Source organism: Engraulis encrasicolus, chromosome 1, assembly GCF_034702125.1.
Source record: "Engraulis encrasicolus isolate BLACKSEA-1 chromosome 1, IST_EnEncr_1.0, whole genome shotgun sequence".
Taxonomy (NCBI): Eukaryota; Metazoa; Chordata; class Actinopteri; order Clupeiformes; family Engraulidae; genus Engraulis; species Engraulis encrasicolus.
In genome coordinates, this window is record NC_085857.1 from 48,774,187 (window position 1) to 48,791,715 (window position 17,529).

At 40.4% G+C, this 17,529-nt stretch overlaps 1 protein-coding gene across 1 annotated transcript in view; it reads right to left on the reverse strand.

Annotated features, from left to right (window-relative positions):
• LOC134457913 (complement C3-like) overlaps nt 1-17,529 on the reverse strand; it is a 72,497-nt gene that overhangs the window by 11,016 nt on the left and 43,952 nt on the right. Inside the window, exons 21-29 of the mRNA XM_063209936.1 lie at nt 14,355-14,576; nt 12,147-12,204; nt 11,676-11,762; nt 10,326-10,673; nt 9,924-10,044; nt 8,864-9,020; nt 6,728-6,909; nt 5,176-5,333; nt 4,366-4,529 (exon numbers count right to left, since the gene is read on the reverse strand). Coding sequence (XP_063066006.1) covers nt 4,366-4,529; nt 5,176-5,333; nt 6,728-6,909; nt 8,864-9,020; nt 9,924-10,044; nt 10,326-10,673; nt 11,676-11,762; nt 12,147-12,204; nt 14,355-14,576 — 1,497 coding nt within the window. The remainder of the gene's footprint in view (nt 1-4,365; nt 4,530-5,175; nt 5,334-6,727; nt 6,910-8,863; nt 9,021-9,923; nt 10,045-10,325; nt 10,674-11,675; nt 11,763-12,146; nt 12,205-14,354; nt 14,577-17,529) is intronic.

The following is a 17,529-nucleotide window of genomic DNA, read 5'->3' on the forward strand; positions in this document are numbered from 1 at the left end:
GCAGATTTCAGCTGTGCATACTTTTTCCACAAAAAATCTGTAAATAAGGACACACCCTCCCCCTGATTTGGCGACACTGCCTGAGTGACCATATTCAGACTTAATTATCTCTAAAACTATTTGTGGTAGGTCCATTATTTTTTCAGGGCTAAGAGTCATAGACCTGATGAGCATACATTACAATTTGCAAGGGTTTTCAGATGTCCATAAAAACCTCAAATTTTAACATTCAAGGTTCATCCTTGGTACATGGTCAGATATGTGCCATGACTTTCACATCACATCATATTTGATATAAGGGTCCAATGGTTGTTGAGATGCAGAGGTCCAAAAATGGGCAAAAACTAATTTATACCATTATTTGGAGCAATATTCCCAATCTATGACACCAGTTGTGAACTTGCTGTTTGGTGTCTCTGAAAGATAATATTATTATTCATAACATATCTAAAATTTGGGATGGTGTTTTGCCCCATTATTTTTATAATGAATTTCAAAAACCCATTCCTGTGTGACATGCAGGTGTACCTTAGGAGCCCTGTTACGTTAGAAAAAAATTGGGTTTACTACACCTAAAATGAATAGCCAAGTCAGTGTACACTAAAACCTAAAATCTCTGATACCAAATAGGTGATTTTATACTTGTTCAGCTCAGTATTTCAGTATATCTGACTTAACCCTCAATTCCATCCTAAGAAGGTGGCCAATCCCCTTGATTTTTGTGTTCCATTTTCACACAAACATGGCGGCTCATGGAGCCAATGGCATAGTTCCAAAATAGTTCCAGGAAGTCAGCATCAAGGGAAGGAAACAAAACACCATTGTTTGGAGCAATATTTCCAATATATGACAGCGGTTGTGAACTTGCTGTTTGTTGTTTCTCGAAGAGGATATTCTTATTAACAACATATCTAAAAATTGGGATGGTGTTTTGCCCTTTATTTGTATAATGCCTTTTCAAATCTCAATGAGTGTGGCATGCATCCCTCAAATCCATCCAAAGTGGCGTCATGAAAAAAAAACACACCATTTTTTAGAGCAATACCTCCAAAGTATGACACCAGCTGTGAACTTGTTTTTTGTTGTGTCTGTAAGAGGATATTTTTATTAACAACATAGCAAAAAAATAGAATGGTGTTTTGCCTCGTTCCTTTTAATGATCGTAAAGCGCATTGCGGTGTGACATAAGCCTGTGATCAAATAGTGCAGAGGGAAGCGGAAGTGGTGAATTGTTTTGGGCCAAGGACATGGGGGAATCAAGATTGGGTACTCATTACATTGCATGTATTGGGAAGGGGTCTCTTCAGACGACTTTATCCCGGGCCCAGGCAAAGCTGTTTGTTCAGCTCAGTATTTCTGATTTTTTTTTCAGGGATTCTGGCCTCATCTTTTTAAGTGTACTATCGGCCAGATGATCAAGTGACTACGCAACATGTTCTCACTGGCGCTACGTTAGCAATAAATTCAAGATGGTTAAGAGAAGTATCATTTTGAGAGAAATCATAAAAAAAACAACCTCTGAAAATAAAACAAGGTGTTGATATGTTTTCCTTGATGCAACCTTGACTTCCTTGATGGTGATTTAATATTTGAAAAAAAAAATGAAATGTATTAAACAAGTCAGGAACTTTCAATGCTCTGTCCTGTGACAAATGATTTTATACACACTTAACTTGCAATCACTAGCTGCATCTTATGAGATGACTTTATAAGGTAGCTTGCCATTGTCATTGATGGTGAATTAGGTATCTGCATTCATATTGTTGTGTGCACCCATCCGTCATTGGCATTTCAATGAGGAACACCTGAATGAAACTTTGATTGAATCTTTATTTTCATTGTACAGGTACAACGAATTTGGTACCTTGAAAGACAATGACAACTTAGGTATTGATTTCAGTAAGGATACCACCACCATGCTCAGGGCACTTCGGTCAGGGGAGGATGATGGGGGGCGGGAAGTTCTACAATCAGGATACCTCTTTACAAACTGTCTCCTCCTATGTGTCATCTCTAATCAACTTTTACTTTCCTATGCGACCATAAAACAGTCCCACTCCCGCCAACAGTCACCACGACGGAGGTACCCTGACTGTAGAACTGTGCCCCGCCCCCAATCCACCACCATATCTGAACGCTTTTGCATGCTGCAAAGCTTCTTTTCGGCTTCCATCATCTCACCTGGATCAATGTGATGATGAACTTTACAAGTAATGAACATTGTCTATAAATATCCAAACCATGACTGTTGTAATTGCTGTTGCTAACTTGCAATCCACTTGTCAGCATTGCAGTGGTATAACATTATACTGAAGCAAGCAGCTTAATTAGATCGCAACAATGTGATAAGAACCACATAGTTGTCTGGTGCCGATATGAACTTCTGTGCCTTCAATATTCATCTGATATTGAATACTGCATGCAAGCAAACTCCTCTAACTAAAACTCCAGGACCATGCTGTCAAAATAGTCTGAGGGAATCTCTAGCCAGTATGAATTAAGTTATTTTGCAATACAGCTGATAACTTAACGAGTAAGACACAAGCTTCATAGCAAATATAAAGTTACAGGTGCTGATTGAAAGACTAGTTAGGATGGGAGTCCTTGTTGCAAACAAGAGTGCTACAATTCTTTAATCCTCTCCCATTTCATCACTTTATTCCAAAACTACTACTACCGCTACCACTACCACTACTAATACTACTAAAATGATGATGATGATGATTATTATGATTTTACAATTAAAATAATTAATGTCTATCAAAGCCATGTGCAATGTGCTATTCTTGCTGTGTGGCATCAATCAATTAATTTACAAGTGTTATGGTTTCCCTAGAATTTGCTTTGTCATTCACAGGGTAGCCATCTTGTTTTCACTATTAAGGTGACATCAGAGCCATGGATTTGAGAGTTGCGACAAGTCGGTTGGTGACATGGTCCTCATAGCTTCAAGTAATTGTAGCCAATTGAGATTTTGAAGTCCGTTATAAAAAGAATGAGGCAAAACACCATCCCAATTTTTTTATATGTTGTTAAAAAAAAACATCCTCTTTCAGAAACACCAAACAGAAAGTTCCTAACTAGTGTCATAGATTGGAAATATTGCTCCAAACATTGGTGCAAATTAATTGTTTCCCATCTTTGGACCTCTGTATCTCAACAACCATTGGAGCCTTTTGTTAGATATACTATGATGTGAAAGTCATGGTACATATCAGACCATTTACCAAGGATGAACCTTACATGTAGAACTTTGAGGTTTTTACAGACATTTGGAAACCCTAGAACATATGATATCTACAAAAAGTAGAGGCACATTATTACGGTGTGATTTGACTTACAGTGCTGCAAATTGTAATATATGATATTCAGGTCTGGGACTCTTAGCCCTGAAAATATAATGAATCTGACACAAATAGTTCTGGAGATAATTGAGTCTGAACATGGTCACTCATGCACTGTCGCTAAAATAAGCGTAGGGGGTGTACTTATTTACAGATTTTTTGTGCCAAAAGTATCCAGAGCTGAGTTCTGATATTGTGGATATGATCTATTGGATGTTTAAGCCATCACATACATTTTTTTCAGGCAAATCCGAGGGGGTCGAGTGGGAGATTTTTCAGAAATTTGCTGATTCCAGCTGGAATGACTCCATGACAATTACAGATAGAGTGTATTAGGGCTGCACAATTAATGGAAAATAATCGAAAATCATGATATAATAATGACATATCAAAATCGTGATTTCAATCGGGATTTAATAGTGGCAATAGTGACCTACCTTCGAGAATCTCCATGAAGCCAGAACATAGTGACAGGCTGGTGTTTCTGGCCAGAAATCTGTTAACAAGTTTCATGCTATAGCCTTTAAAATAATTATTGCAATTCTTTTTATTTTGCTCATCCCGTATATAATTCATTTTGTCAAATTTAAAAAAAAAAAATCAGCAAAAATCAATCATCGTGATTCATAGTCGCGATTATGATTTTTTTCTACAATCGTGCAGCCCTAAAGTGTATGATACAATTGTATACTCAATATAATGTTTATAGTTTTTAATGCATATGCTTTTTGTAGGAAAATTCTCGCAAATATACACGTTTTCTGTTTGAATTGTGGATGTATCATAAAGGTCCATGTGGACCCTGTGAAGCACTGCGCGGACAGCCACTCTCCTATCAGAGCCATGCGATCACGAGAAGCCCGTTATCCCTTGACAACGGAAATGTATGCATACATGCTTTTCCAAATTTCAGATTGTGAGCTAGTGAAAGTTGATTCATTATGCGATTGGTAACCTGAGTGGATGCTTCAAAGCCTTCATAGTCTTAATTTTCAAGTTTATGGGGTAGGAGATTGCTTACCTGAGTGGATGATCCATAACCTCTATAGTCCTGGTTTTGCCTCAGCCAATTCACCAGCCGACCGGCCTTCTCAAACTCATTCATCCTCACCAACGTCAGCAGGGCGTAAGCTGTGGCCTCTATCGTAAATGGACGGTTGTCTCGCACTGGCCAGTGTGATTCATCTATGAAGCATTATATATTATTATATTATCATATTATATTATATTATATTATATTATATTATATTATATTATATTATATTACACACAAACAGACACACACACACACACACACACACAAAGTGCTGTGCGAAAGTACGTATTTTCCCTCTCACTTATTCCTTAGCTTTTACTGCATCTTTGTCATGCTGAATCATTTCAGGTCAAAGCAAATTGAAATGGTAGATAGAGATACCTCCCAAGTCAGCCAGACTCTCCTTTCAAAAAGTTTTTGTTTCATTTGCCCACAGAGTATTTTCTCAAAAGCTTTTCATTAATTGTCAATATGTTTCTAGGAAATTCTAGACAAGCTTTGTCAGAGATGCTGTCCTTGTCAGAGGTGATGGCTTTGGCCTTGGACAACGTTTGCCTAGTCTAATTGTGGAGTCACTTCCATTTTCTGAGGTAATTAACACCTCCAGTTGGTAAGATGTTGGCCTGTGACAAATATGTAGAAAATCAGTGAGTGGGGCAAAACATTTTCGCACTGCACTACGTACAAACATACAATAACGGACCAAGGCGGCGACATCGAGGGTTGTGCCATGGCTAAAGCATGTAATCAAGTGATCATATTGATGCTCGAATACATGATTCCCCTTTAACTCACCTCTAGATATAAAACGTGCAAAAAGAGATTTGTCTGGTACTCCAGCGTTGGCCAGGGCGTAAGACACTATAGCAGCAGCGTAGGGATTCGTCAGGGAGCCCTTTCTGGATTGGAGGAATCCCATTGCTTTCTCCACACCAGCTCCATATGACTGCAGATGACAGTAACACATATGCGCGCAAATGGATGCACGCATGCACGCACAAAACCACACACACAGTCATACAGATATCTCTCAATATTCTTTTAAAGGGACACTGTGCAGGAAATGGTCAAAAAAGGTACTGCAACTATGCTGCTTATTGAAATTGGGCTGCCTATTGCCAAATGTGATCTTCACATGAAAGTTTACTAAGTATTAAACAAATATTTTCTAGTAAGGTCCAAGTACAGTAATTTTTGCAGCTAAAAATTAGTATTTATGGAAATTCAATATGGTGGACCATGGAGAAGATCCCCCTTTTCATGTATGAAAAGTGCAATTTTTCCAGTCATAATGAATACTTAGAATTTGATGCTGGTGGTAAGTATTCATGAAAAAGGTAACATTAGTGAATGGGCAGCATGAATTCTGGAAATAAACAACTAAAAATCTCACATAGTGTCCCTTTAAGGAACCATTGCAGCAACTTAGGGGTTAGTCTGAGGGCACTTTCTAGATTGGAGGAATCCCAAAACTGTATCTATACCTGCAGATGACAGAATTCAAGAAAGAGTGTGATGACATAATATCTTGGCTTTTCCGTTTGCAACTCTCTCTACCGTGGCCTCCCCCAGTCCCAGATACTCTTTAAACTGGGACAGAATGCAGCGGATGGACATTTAACTGACACTAGGAAGTATGACCACATCTCTGCTGTCCTTTCCTCTCTTCACGGTCTACCCATCTGTTGTTTCAGAATCCAATTCAAAATGCTCCTTCTAGTTTTTAAGTCTTTACATGGTCACCCCCTTCCTACATTTTACACATGCTAAGACACTACCCCAGTCTACACCCAGGTCCCTCAGATCCACTAACAAAGGCCTCCTCCATGTTACCGTCTTGTAAATAAAGGAGACCTGAGTCTTTGCTGTGGCAGCTCCAAACCTCTGGAATGAATCCCCTCCCCCCCCATCAGACAATTGTTTGCCAGTTGTGTGCACGTTTTTAACATCAAACTTTACAGAGTTTATAAACCACTATAGCACTTTACAATAACACTTTAGAATAACAGTTGCTTTTAAAGCACTTATAAACTATTAGTAACACTTAGTAAATAACAGTGTCCTATGAAACATGCTCATGCCATGAAGCAGATTTTCCGCCTTGAGTTGAACTTTTTTTAACTCGATCCGTGCGGCGCAGAGAGGTGGAGAATCCGCAATCCAACTTGCGCTGATATTCGACGCGGAATCCGCTCATTTTCATTAACAAACAATAGAACACATCCACCTCCTACTTTAAAATCCGCGTCCAGTGTGATTGCGACCTAAGTGGGGGAAACCTGTGTGTCTGTACGAGCATTTATTGTCAAGAAGTGAATTGTCAAGTTAAATCAAGGCAGGTATCTACCGAATTTGGCAAGAAACAGAGATATCAAGGTTTTTGTGAAACATGCATAGTTTCAAAATGTCACTCCTTTTCAGTGACAGACTCACCGAAATTTTCTCAATGCAGAGCCTTCTGCCCTCCTGCATGGCAATCAGCACAAATGCAGTCATGGAAGCATCGGTGTCCTGGCCAGATACGTCTCCCTGCACAAAGATAATCAAAATGTAACAAACGTGCACTATATTCAACATTAATGCCCTTTTCTGAATCCCTTCACCATTTATTTAATGTTTGCCTGAGTCATTGTTTTTTGGCTAATTTGGATTTTATCTCAACAAGGATTGGCTTGTTGTCTTGGCTCCAGCGTGCCAGCTGCTCCACCTCCTCTCTGTAGGCCGTCTCGTTGTAGTCAGAGATCAGGCCAATCACGGTTGTGTCATCAGCAAATTTAATGATGGTGTTTGTGCTGTGCTTAGGATCACAGTCATGAGTGAAGAGGGAGTACAAAAAAGGGCTCAACACACATCCCTGCGGCGCGCCTGTATTTAGGGTGATGGGTCTTGAATGATGTTTTCCCATGCGTACAGACTGAGGTCTGTTACTGAGGAAGTCCAGTATCCATCTGCAGACATGGGGGCTGAAGCCGAGGTTGTACAGCTTAGTGGCCAGCTTGATAGGGGGAATGGTGTTAAAAGCGGAGCTGTAGTCAATGAACAGCATCCGCGCATAGCTGTTTGTTTTCTCCAGGTGTGAGAGGGCAGTGTGAATGGCCAATGAAATGCCATCCTCTGTAGATCTATTCGCCCTGTAGGCAAATTGATGCGGGTCGAGGGATGGTGGAGTGATGGACTTGAGGTGTGCTAGCACCAGTCTTTCAAATCATTTAATCACAATAGGTGTGAGCGCTACAGGGCGGTAGTCATTGAGAGACTTGATGGCTGCCTGCTTGGGAACAGGAACGATGGTACTGGTTTTCAGACAAATGGGGACTGCAGCTTGTTCTAGGGAGATGTTAAATATGCAGGTAAAGACTGCACTTAGTTTATTAATAATTACAATTATAAAAAAATAATATTCATAATAACAACAACAACAATATCACCTAGCACAGAGATAATCATATTTCATTAACAATTTATTATCAAAATATTATATAAATGTGGCGCAGCGCGCTAAGCCCCCCACATTTGGGCTTGCATGCCCATTCACGGGGACCCCGTTTCGAGTCCGGCCAGGGTCATTCCCCGATCCTCCCCTGTCTCTCAGTCCAATTCGCTTCCTGTCACCACCTTCACTGTCCTATCATAAATAAAGTAAAAAAGACAACAACAGAAAAATCCTGGGTCCGGATTGTGATCCAGATCACCACCAAAAAATTTAATCACTTGTTCCTTTTGTCATTTCCAACAACTCTACAAAATCTTATCCAAATCCGTGCATACGTTGTGAGTTATCCTACTGACAGACAAACAGACAGAGAGACAGACAAACAAACATAGGCGTAGCCATGGGTGGGCCTGGGTGGGCATGGGCCCGCCCACTTGACATCCAGGCCCGCCCCATTCACACTTGACAGTCAACTGTTGCCTCATTGAAATATAATTAATGGAATAGCACTGAGCGATAATTAATCATTTTGTCAAAAGTCTGGTTCATCTTCTGTGATTTCTATGATTTCAATTTCAAAGTATCATTTTTGAGCGCGGTATTATAATATCTACCTACACGCTTTCAGGTTGGGTCTGCCCGATTTTTTCTGGGCCCACCTGTTTTATTATTTCTGCCTACGCCCCTGCAAACAAACAGCCAAACCAACGCGACTGAAAACATCCAGAGGTACTGTAACAACAAACATTATAATAATAAGAGTAATTACAATAATTATTATTGTAATTATTATAATTATAATTATTATTAGTACTACTACCGTTAAGATTTGCATTGGCCTGGGGGCACTATGGCGCACACTTGGGCTTGCATTCCCATGGGACCCAGGGTCGAGTCCAGCCTGGGTCATTTCCCAACCCTACCCCATCTCTCTCCACACTCATTTCCTGTCACACCTTCACTGTCCTATCTGAAATAAAGGCCCAAAAAGCCCATAAAAATATCTTTGAAAAAAAAAAGATTTGCATTAGTCTGTGATGTGTGACATACTGTGTCGATGTATCTGACAGGCGCATTCTCCACAAACTTCCCGTCGGGCTGCTGCCTGTTCAGGATCAGCCACTTTAGAGCGTTGCAGATCACATCTTCCTGAATGGTGATGATGTTGCTGGCCATCAAGAAGACTTTGGCCACATAGGCTGTCAGCCTATCAGAGAGGGAGAGACAGAACACAGGTCATTAGAGAGAGCAATAGCGAGCAAGGACATACTGTATGGTAGTTAGTCTATCAAAAAGAGAGATCACAGTCTGTGTGTCTATCCGAGCGCAAGAACAAAATATTAGCCTCTCAGAGACAACATACTTTGTTAGCCTATTAAATCACGAGAATACAGGTCATATAGGGCATAAGCTTTTAGAGAGTGAGGCCATAGGTAGTTTGCCCATGATTGCCTTTGATAAGGGAAAACAGACTGTAAGCCAGAAAGAAGGAATGGGGGCACATGGTATTTCCCTGCTGGAGAGAGAGAGCAAAGATTATTAATCAGTCTATCGGAGTGAGAGGATAAAGGGCATTGGCCTGTCAGAAAGAGGAGATTGGGTTGCCTGGTTAACACCAAACGATTTCACATTATGCCTGGGTCATACAGCTAGAACTACAGACGCAATCACCACTTTATTAGGAACACCTCTCTAGTGCTGGGTTGGAGGCCCTTTTGCCTTCAGAACTGCCTGAACTGCCCGCAACAATACTCGGGTAGGCTGTGGCATTGCAACAAAGATAAAATGGTACTAATTTACCCAAATTGTGCAACGAAAATATCATTATGCCATTATATCATCAGCCTGAAACATTGATGTAAGGCAGGGTCGATCCATGTTTTCATGCTGTTGACGCCAAATTCTGACCATTTCACCTATGCGTTGCAGTAAATATCAAGACTCATCAGACCTGCAACATTTTCCGATCTTCTTGTGTCGTTGTGTGTATGTTTTACCTCTATGATCTGGGGGTGCCTAGATTTGGTAAACAATTTTGTTGTTGCACACACACACAACATGCACTACGCACACTCGCACCCACACATACACACACAGAGACATCACTCACCATGTACCGCTTGGTGTTCCCGGGAAAACCGCAAAAGCCCCATCTGATGATCTGTATCCAAGTTGGTTGTTGTATCCTGCGAAGAACAAAGAAACATAACCAGCTTTCCAGTAATGGCGACATCACCACGATATGGAGCATGTTGGTATTCTTGGCATCAGGGGTGACGCCACGCTGATGATATTGATAAATGGTTAGTTATACTCTATGTGTATTATTTGTATTGGCTCTGTTTTAGATTGAATGAATGGCTTGGATGAATGTATAGACAGTTTTTTATATTTTATTTCAAAAGCCTAGGGACAGACATTGGAAATTAGCTTATGGCTATAAATGCTACGATGCCTTTCTGTCAGGAAGGTGAAAAAATGTTTTACCTGCATTGCATGCTGTACTGATTTCAATCAGAACAGCTTTCAGTCAATCTTATTACATATGATAAGACTAAAGTGAATGTGCTGTACAAAGATGGCCTGGTCATGAAAATATCTCTAAGGGCTGAAGTGCGGCACATTGCAATTCCGATAAAAAGACAAGCCAACTTGCCATGTTCAATGTACTGCTGAGCCAAAGCACGCTGGTCCACCCCCACCGTGTGCCATTGGTTGGTCTTGTCCAGATAGTATGCGGCAGTGACAGGCATGGTGATCCCAAACATATTCTGTTCTCCGCACCCGCCAGGCTTCCGTATCAGTGTCGCCAGGGAATCCCCGCGGATGGCCTCCTGAAGCATAATGCCCATCTCCTCTCCTAGCAACAAATACGTATGACACAGTATGTTACAGATTCCATGCCATTGTCAAATAAACAAAAAACATCAAAATAATGACACAATACGCAATGAAAAGCCTGTGGGTGGCCTCTTGAAGTGCAATATTTTATATCACAAAATTTTGATTTTATTTTTCATTTTTTATTGAGTTGCTCTGGCTACCGATCGCCGCTGAAATATTCGAATAAACATTTTGAGAAGGACCAAATCCTGCGGAGCCTATTATGTTATAGACCTATTCTCACCAAAATTGTAATGGCTATTTATTGTCTTAATCTGTTACTGTACTTAAGACTGTCAGTATGGCATATAATACCAATACTGTTATGATGTAGTTGAGTATTTTCAGCTAATAGTGAATAGACACGCACATATGCACGCATGCACGCACGCACGCACGCACGCACGCACGCACGCACGCACGCACGCACGCACCGTTGGGCATGACATACAGGACATACATACGTACATTTACATCCATATAGTAAATATACATACAAACATATACATACATACACTGTATATACAGGGGTCGGACAAAATAACTGAGACACCTGTCATTGTAGTGTGGGAAGTTTCATGGCTCAAGTGGACCAGCCTGTTGGCCAATCTTCATTAATGGCACATTGCACCAGTAAAGTGAAGTGTGAAGGTTCAATTAGCAGGGTAAGAGCACAGGTTTGCTCAACATTTTGCAATGTACACAACATCGTGGGTGACATGTCAGAGTTCAAAAAGGAGAAATTCTTGGTACGCATTTAACTGTTGCATCTTTGACCGAGACAGCTAGTCTTTTTGATGTATCAAGAGCCACAATATCCAAGGTAATGTCTGCATACCACCAAGAAGGATGAACCACATCCAACAGGATTAACTGTGGACGCAAGAGGAACTGAATGACACTAAAATACAGCCGTCTCAGTTATTTTGTCCACCCCATGTATGAGTTACTTATGTATTTCCCTCTTATAGCAACTGACCTTGAACTGTGATGTAGGTTCTGGAATCAGTGTCTGGAATGCGATTGTCAAAATCTCTAGCCAACAGCGATCTTGTCTGCATTCCCCCTGTCCAAAACACAAATACAGTAAGAAGGCTATGAGTTTGATCATTTTCCATGCAGAAATTTCATGTGAATGTCATTGTTTCAGGTATTAATTTGCCCCCACCAGTCCACCATGTTAGTGTTGTATTTTTGACTATTCACAGCACTGATGCCAGAGCTGGCCCAGACATTGTGTAGACTCAAAATGTGTGTGTGTGTGTGTGTGTGTGTGTGTGTGTGTGTGTGTGTGTGTGTGTGTGTGTGTGTGTGTGTGTGTGTGTGTGTGTGTGTGTGTGTGTGTGTGTGTGTGTGTGTGTGTGTGTGTGTGTGTGTGTGTTGCAATGCAATGCATATCATCTGTATGATGTTTTGTCATTTCATACAGTACATTTCATGTGTCACTTACCATACTTAGATGGGTCTAGCTCAATTACTTCGGTCCTGTTCATTGGAACACCTTGAGACTAAGAGGAAGATTAATTTAAAATGTTGGTTACATCAATCGACACAAACCTGTATCAATTGGTGCAACCAGTATTGTGCATAAGACTACCTTGATTTTAGTGTCAATTTCTTCTGTAAAGCAACATTAACATTTAATTTAGCATATGTAATGTGCACTTTCAAACTAGCTGATCTTGTGAATTAGCTTCATCAGACACATTCAATTTGTACACCATAGGTACCCTAATATTTTCATATGGTGCAACACCAACGTACACAATATGTCACACAGTCACACATTGTGTAACATGGTATGCAATATGAATGTAATAGGAAATGTAAAATTTAAGCCACACACGTCGCTGCTAGTTACTCGCTCTGCGAATTAAGTCAATAGAATGTCTATGGCGAGTAGGCGAGTAGGTGAGTAGTGTACAAGCGATGCGATGTGGGCGGATCCCAAGTTGAAAATATTTTAACTTCGAGCCAGGCGAGAAACCAATTGGAATGCAGAGTTCAGTACTTCTCGCCTGTGCATTGGCAGTTAAACCGCGGGAACGTTTCGCGAACGTTCCATGAGAGAGTGGCGAGTAGGCGAGGGGGCGAGAAGCAAGTAACTAGCAGCGACGTGTGTGAACGTACAAACCCCAACTCTGATGAAGTTGGGATGTTTGGTAAACAGTGAATAAAATCAAAATGCTATCATTTTCAAAACATTCAATCTATTCATTAGATGGAGAATAGTGAAAAGACAACATATTAAGTGTTAAAACCGAGAAAAAATATTGTTTTGGGGGACATATGTACTCATTTCTAAATTGATAAATCCAACACGTCTCAAAAGAGTTGGGACGGGGACAATAAATGGCAGCAAATGTCGAGGAAGACTAAAAACAAAACACTTAACAGTTAAATACATTAACCGATGAGATGATTTTATATAAAAAACAGTGTTAATTCCTATCTTGGACATGATTTCACCATCTTAAATGGGGGGGTGTATTCCTTGTCATGTTTTGCAATGTTTTCCTTTCTGTAGTGCTTACAGTGTGGCAGGTCTTGACCAAAAACCCACCATTTTATCACCTGCTTGTCCTTATGATGGAGCCAAACTGTTAAAACATAGTAGAGAATGCAATTTGACCTTACTATGTGGCAGTAATCGAAGATCTCCCTTCAAAATATAATGCATGAGTGGCTTTTCATGCTGTTTAAAACCCATTTATACCATTCAACACTGTATTTAACTCTACAGATGAGTGAGAACATCTTAACCAATGCACTACTGCACCCGCATGCCATCATGGAGGCTGACTTTTGAAGCTAGCACTAACACAAGTTGGATGGTCCATTTTCACTGTAGCACAGGATGTGCAATGCTCTATTATTGTCAAAAAGAATGGACTTCTACAACTTCTGCTGACTTCTGTAAGCAAAGGACAGTTTCCCATGTCTTCTGGGTCTATTTCAAGTGAGCTCAGGTGCTTAGGAGAATGTTACACCCCTGTATCATTTTCATGCATTAAGCATTCTTAATATGGTCAATTTTCAATAGCTCTAATTCCTGGAGTGCTAGAGTGAGACTACAGCCAATATATATTTCATGATGTCATGAACCTATACAATGATTTTATTAACAAAAATATGTCTTATATACACTCAATCATGGTAAATCAAAGGGAATTCAAAAATGTATGTAATAACTATGGTAATTATTCCCTTTGCATCTTTAATTCTGAGTGACTCAGCCTCTCTGTGATGATCTTATACCTGGACACCTATATTGTCCGTTAGTACAATTCATTTTGAAATGTTCTTCTTTGTTGTTTTATCTTATTTGGATGTTTACTAAATTCCACTGATCCCCGTCCCAACTCTTTTGAGACGTGTTGGATTTATCAAGTTAGAAATGAGTACATATGTCCCCCAAAACAATATTTTTTCTCGGTTTTAACACTTAATATGTTGTCTTTTCACTATTCTCCATCTAATGAATAGATTGAATGTTTTGAAAATGATAGCATTTTGATTTTATTCACTGTTTACCAAACATCCCAACTTCATCGGAGTTGGGGTTAGTAGCTTTAGAGGTCACCAGCAAATGCATACACATCCCAAATATGGCCCCAACAGTAGTAGTAGTACTGGTAGTAGTAATGAGATCGCTCACCACGACAAGCAGTTGCTTCTCCACGCCGTCGCCCACCATCATATCTCCCATCATGGCAGCTGCCTTCATCTTGATGGTGTATTTGCCAGGCACGCCCATGGGCACGATGACAAAGGACACGGCGCGCGTGGACATTGCGTCGACCGTTACTGTGGTGCGATACTTGCCTTGCTTGGTGGCTTGACTGCAAACGTCCTCAGTCGCAAACAGGTCCACTCGCACCTGGCAGGAAATAAGAGCTTTGATGCAAAACTGTTGTATGGGGCAGCCGTGGCCTAATGGTAAGAGAGTTGGTCTTTCAATCTAGGGGTTGCAGGTTCGAATCCCCCCTGACCTCTCCCTACATCTCCATCCATGGCTGAAGTGCCCTTGAGCAAGGTACCTAACCCCACATTGTTCCAGGGACTGTAACCAATGCCCTGACAAATAATAAGTCGCTTTGAATAAATTAAAGCGTCAGCTAAGCGCAATGTGACGTAATGTATGGTCATTGGATCGCAAATGCCTTTTATGGAGTCTTAAAGTATTTTCTCAAAATATTTGAAAGGCAAGAATTCACAGATACAGTGCTGTGTGAAAGTATTTGCCCCCTGACAGATTTTTGCTGCTTTTGTGCACCTTTGTCACACTTAACCTATTCAGATCACTAGACAAATGTAACCATTAAACAAGGATCACCCAAGTAAACATAAAATGCACTGTTTTATTTGTTAGGAGGAAAAGGCCATCCAAATCTGCATGAACCTGTGCGGAAAAGCAATGGCACCCTGGGTTAAATGATGAGGTATCTTTGATTAATCATACTACAGTATTTTGGACAACTGAATTATATTTCACAGCTGCCCAGTTCTGACTGCTACCAAGCCAATCAAGAGATAATTTGAATAGGACCTGTTTTACAATGTGTAGTAGGCCATATCGAACCCATTACATCACACTGGGATCCATCCACATTCAGGAGCAAATTATAATAATATAATGAGCAGTGTCAGTCTGTAAAAGGTTACAAAGCCATTTCTAAGTCATTGAGATGTCTGAAAACCATGCAGAGAGCCATTAACCACAATTAGAGAAAGAATGGTGCAGTGGTGAACATTTTTAAGAGTGGCTGTTATACTACAATTACCCCAACAACACAGTTACGGTGGATCCACGGTGGAGTTCATAAAGGAACACAGATTAACATCTTACCAACAGGAGCTGTTAATTACCTCAGAAAATGGGGGTGTTCATTACTTAAAGTGATACTGCCCATTTTTGGAAATAAGATCATATTACACCTCCCCTTGAGTTAAATAATTGAGTTTTACCTTTCTCCTGTACTTTCATCCGTTCTCTGAGTACGGCAGTGCAAATTTTACCTCCAAGCTAGAAGTTAACATTGACTCCTATGAGACCAGTTAGCCGCCAGCTGGTCTCCTAGGACTAGGACTTCCATGGAGGTAAAATTTACACTGCCATATTCAGATAGGGTGACCACCTGTCCTGTGTACAGCGTGCCCGTACAGCGTGCGCGTACAGCGTTTGAAGCCCAAATCATGCGTCCCGCGAATTGACAGTTTGTCCCGCATTATCAAGTGTGCTCGAAGAAAAAGAAAAAAGTCTATCTATTCCTGAGACCTGGTCACACAGTGGTTTCAAGACCCATCTGCATCAAAGCAAGTCAAAGGTGGGATATAACTTCTTTCCATGCTACTTTTTAACACCTTGCCCTAGCAGCAAACCGACCGATTCTTCCTTGTTATGCGTTCTATATTATGAAAGCTTAAACGCGAGTAGCGGCAGTTCTCAATATCGATGCAACGTGCACATCGCAACGCGAGCAAAATGTAGGCAGACTTTTTGCCCAGTTAGGAGAGTCCACACTGTGCCACCTTGGATCAATGTGAAAACAGACACTAGTCCATGACTTTTGCAACAGAATGCATCAGTGAAGCAGGAATTCAGTTAGCTAGGTTGGATTATTGCTCAATGCAAGTTGTTTCCACTCACATGCTGTGATTCACAGTAGAGGACTGCCACCCTGCATCCATTACGAACCCCCTAGCATTTGTGAAAGAATATAGATAAGAGCAGGAACTGTCAGCTAAAAATAGCTAGATTCAAATGTTCAAGAATTTCCCCCAAATGCTGTGATGTTGTAGCTTGAATGCTAAAATTATTATTGTAAAACCTGCACAGGTCCTTAAAGGTGTAGGCCTACAAAGTAGCCTATGGGTCCTCATGAGCTACCAATTTGGCAAAAACTGCACAGATGCACAAGATGTAGCTGGTCTTTTCAAAAGATTGAAATTATGTTCACTTATTGTTTCAAAGGAGAAGTCTGCTGACAATGTCTAAATTGTCTAAATAATAGTGTTGCCCATTTATTTATTGATTGATATATTTATTAGGGCTGTGGGGGTAAAGCACTGACATTGACAACGACATTACATTTTATCTATAGGCTACTTTATATTTGCAGTATTTAGAAAGAAAAAACTACACATTGGTTGCATGATATCATAATGGCTATATCCACAATGTTTAGGTTAATAGGCCTACAGTATATCACGAAAGTGAATACACCCCTCACAGTTTTGCAGATTTTTGAGTATATCTTTTCATAGGAAAGCATTACGGAAATTTCACTTGGACACAATGATTAGTGACCTTTTAACAACATATTTAACAGCTTAAATTTCTTGTTCACTCAGAAAAAAAACTAAATACAGCCATTAATGTTTGAACATGTACCCACAAAAGTGAGTACACCCCAGATTAAAATCCGGTAGAGAAGGGGCTATGTTGGCTCGAATCGTCTCGAAATGAAACGAAATGAAAAGGGATGAAAAGGGAGGTCATCAGTGTGCGTTTCAACCTTTCTTTGCATTGAACTTTTACATTTTGAGTCTGCATCTGGCTTAAATAGATTGGTGTGAGATTTGAATGCAATCCTATGGAGAATATCATGATCTGTTTCAGTAGTCACAGTGCATGATGACATGCATGTTTCTTTTAGGTGTATTTCAGATGGCCAATGTTGACAGCATTCATGCATCCCCAAACCATGTCAGTCCCACTACCATGCTTGGCTATTGAGAGGATACACCTTTTTTGTAAAACTCACTTGTTTACCACCACACATGCTTGACACCATCTAAAGCAAATTTGTTTATCTTGGTCTCAAGAGAGA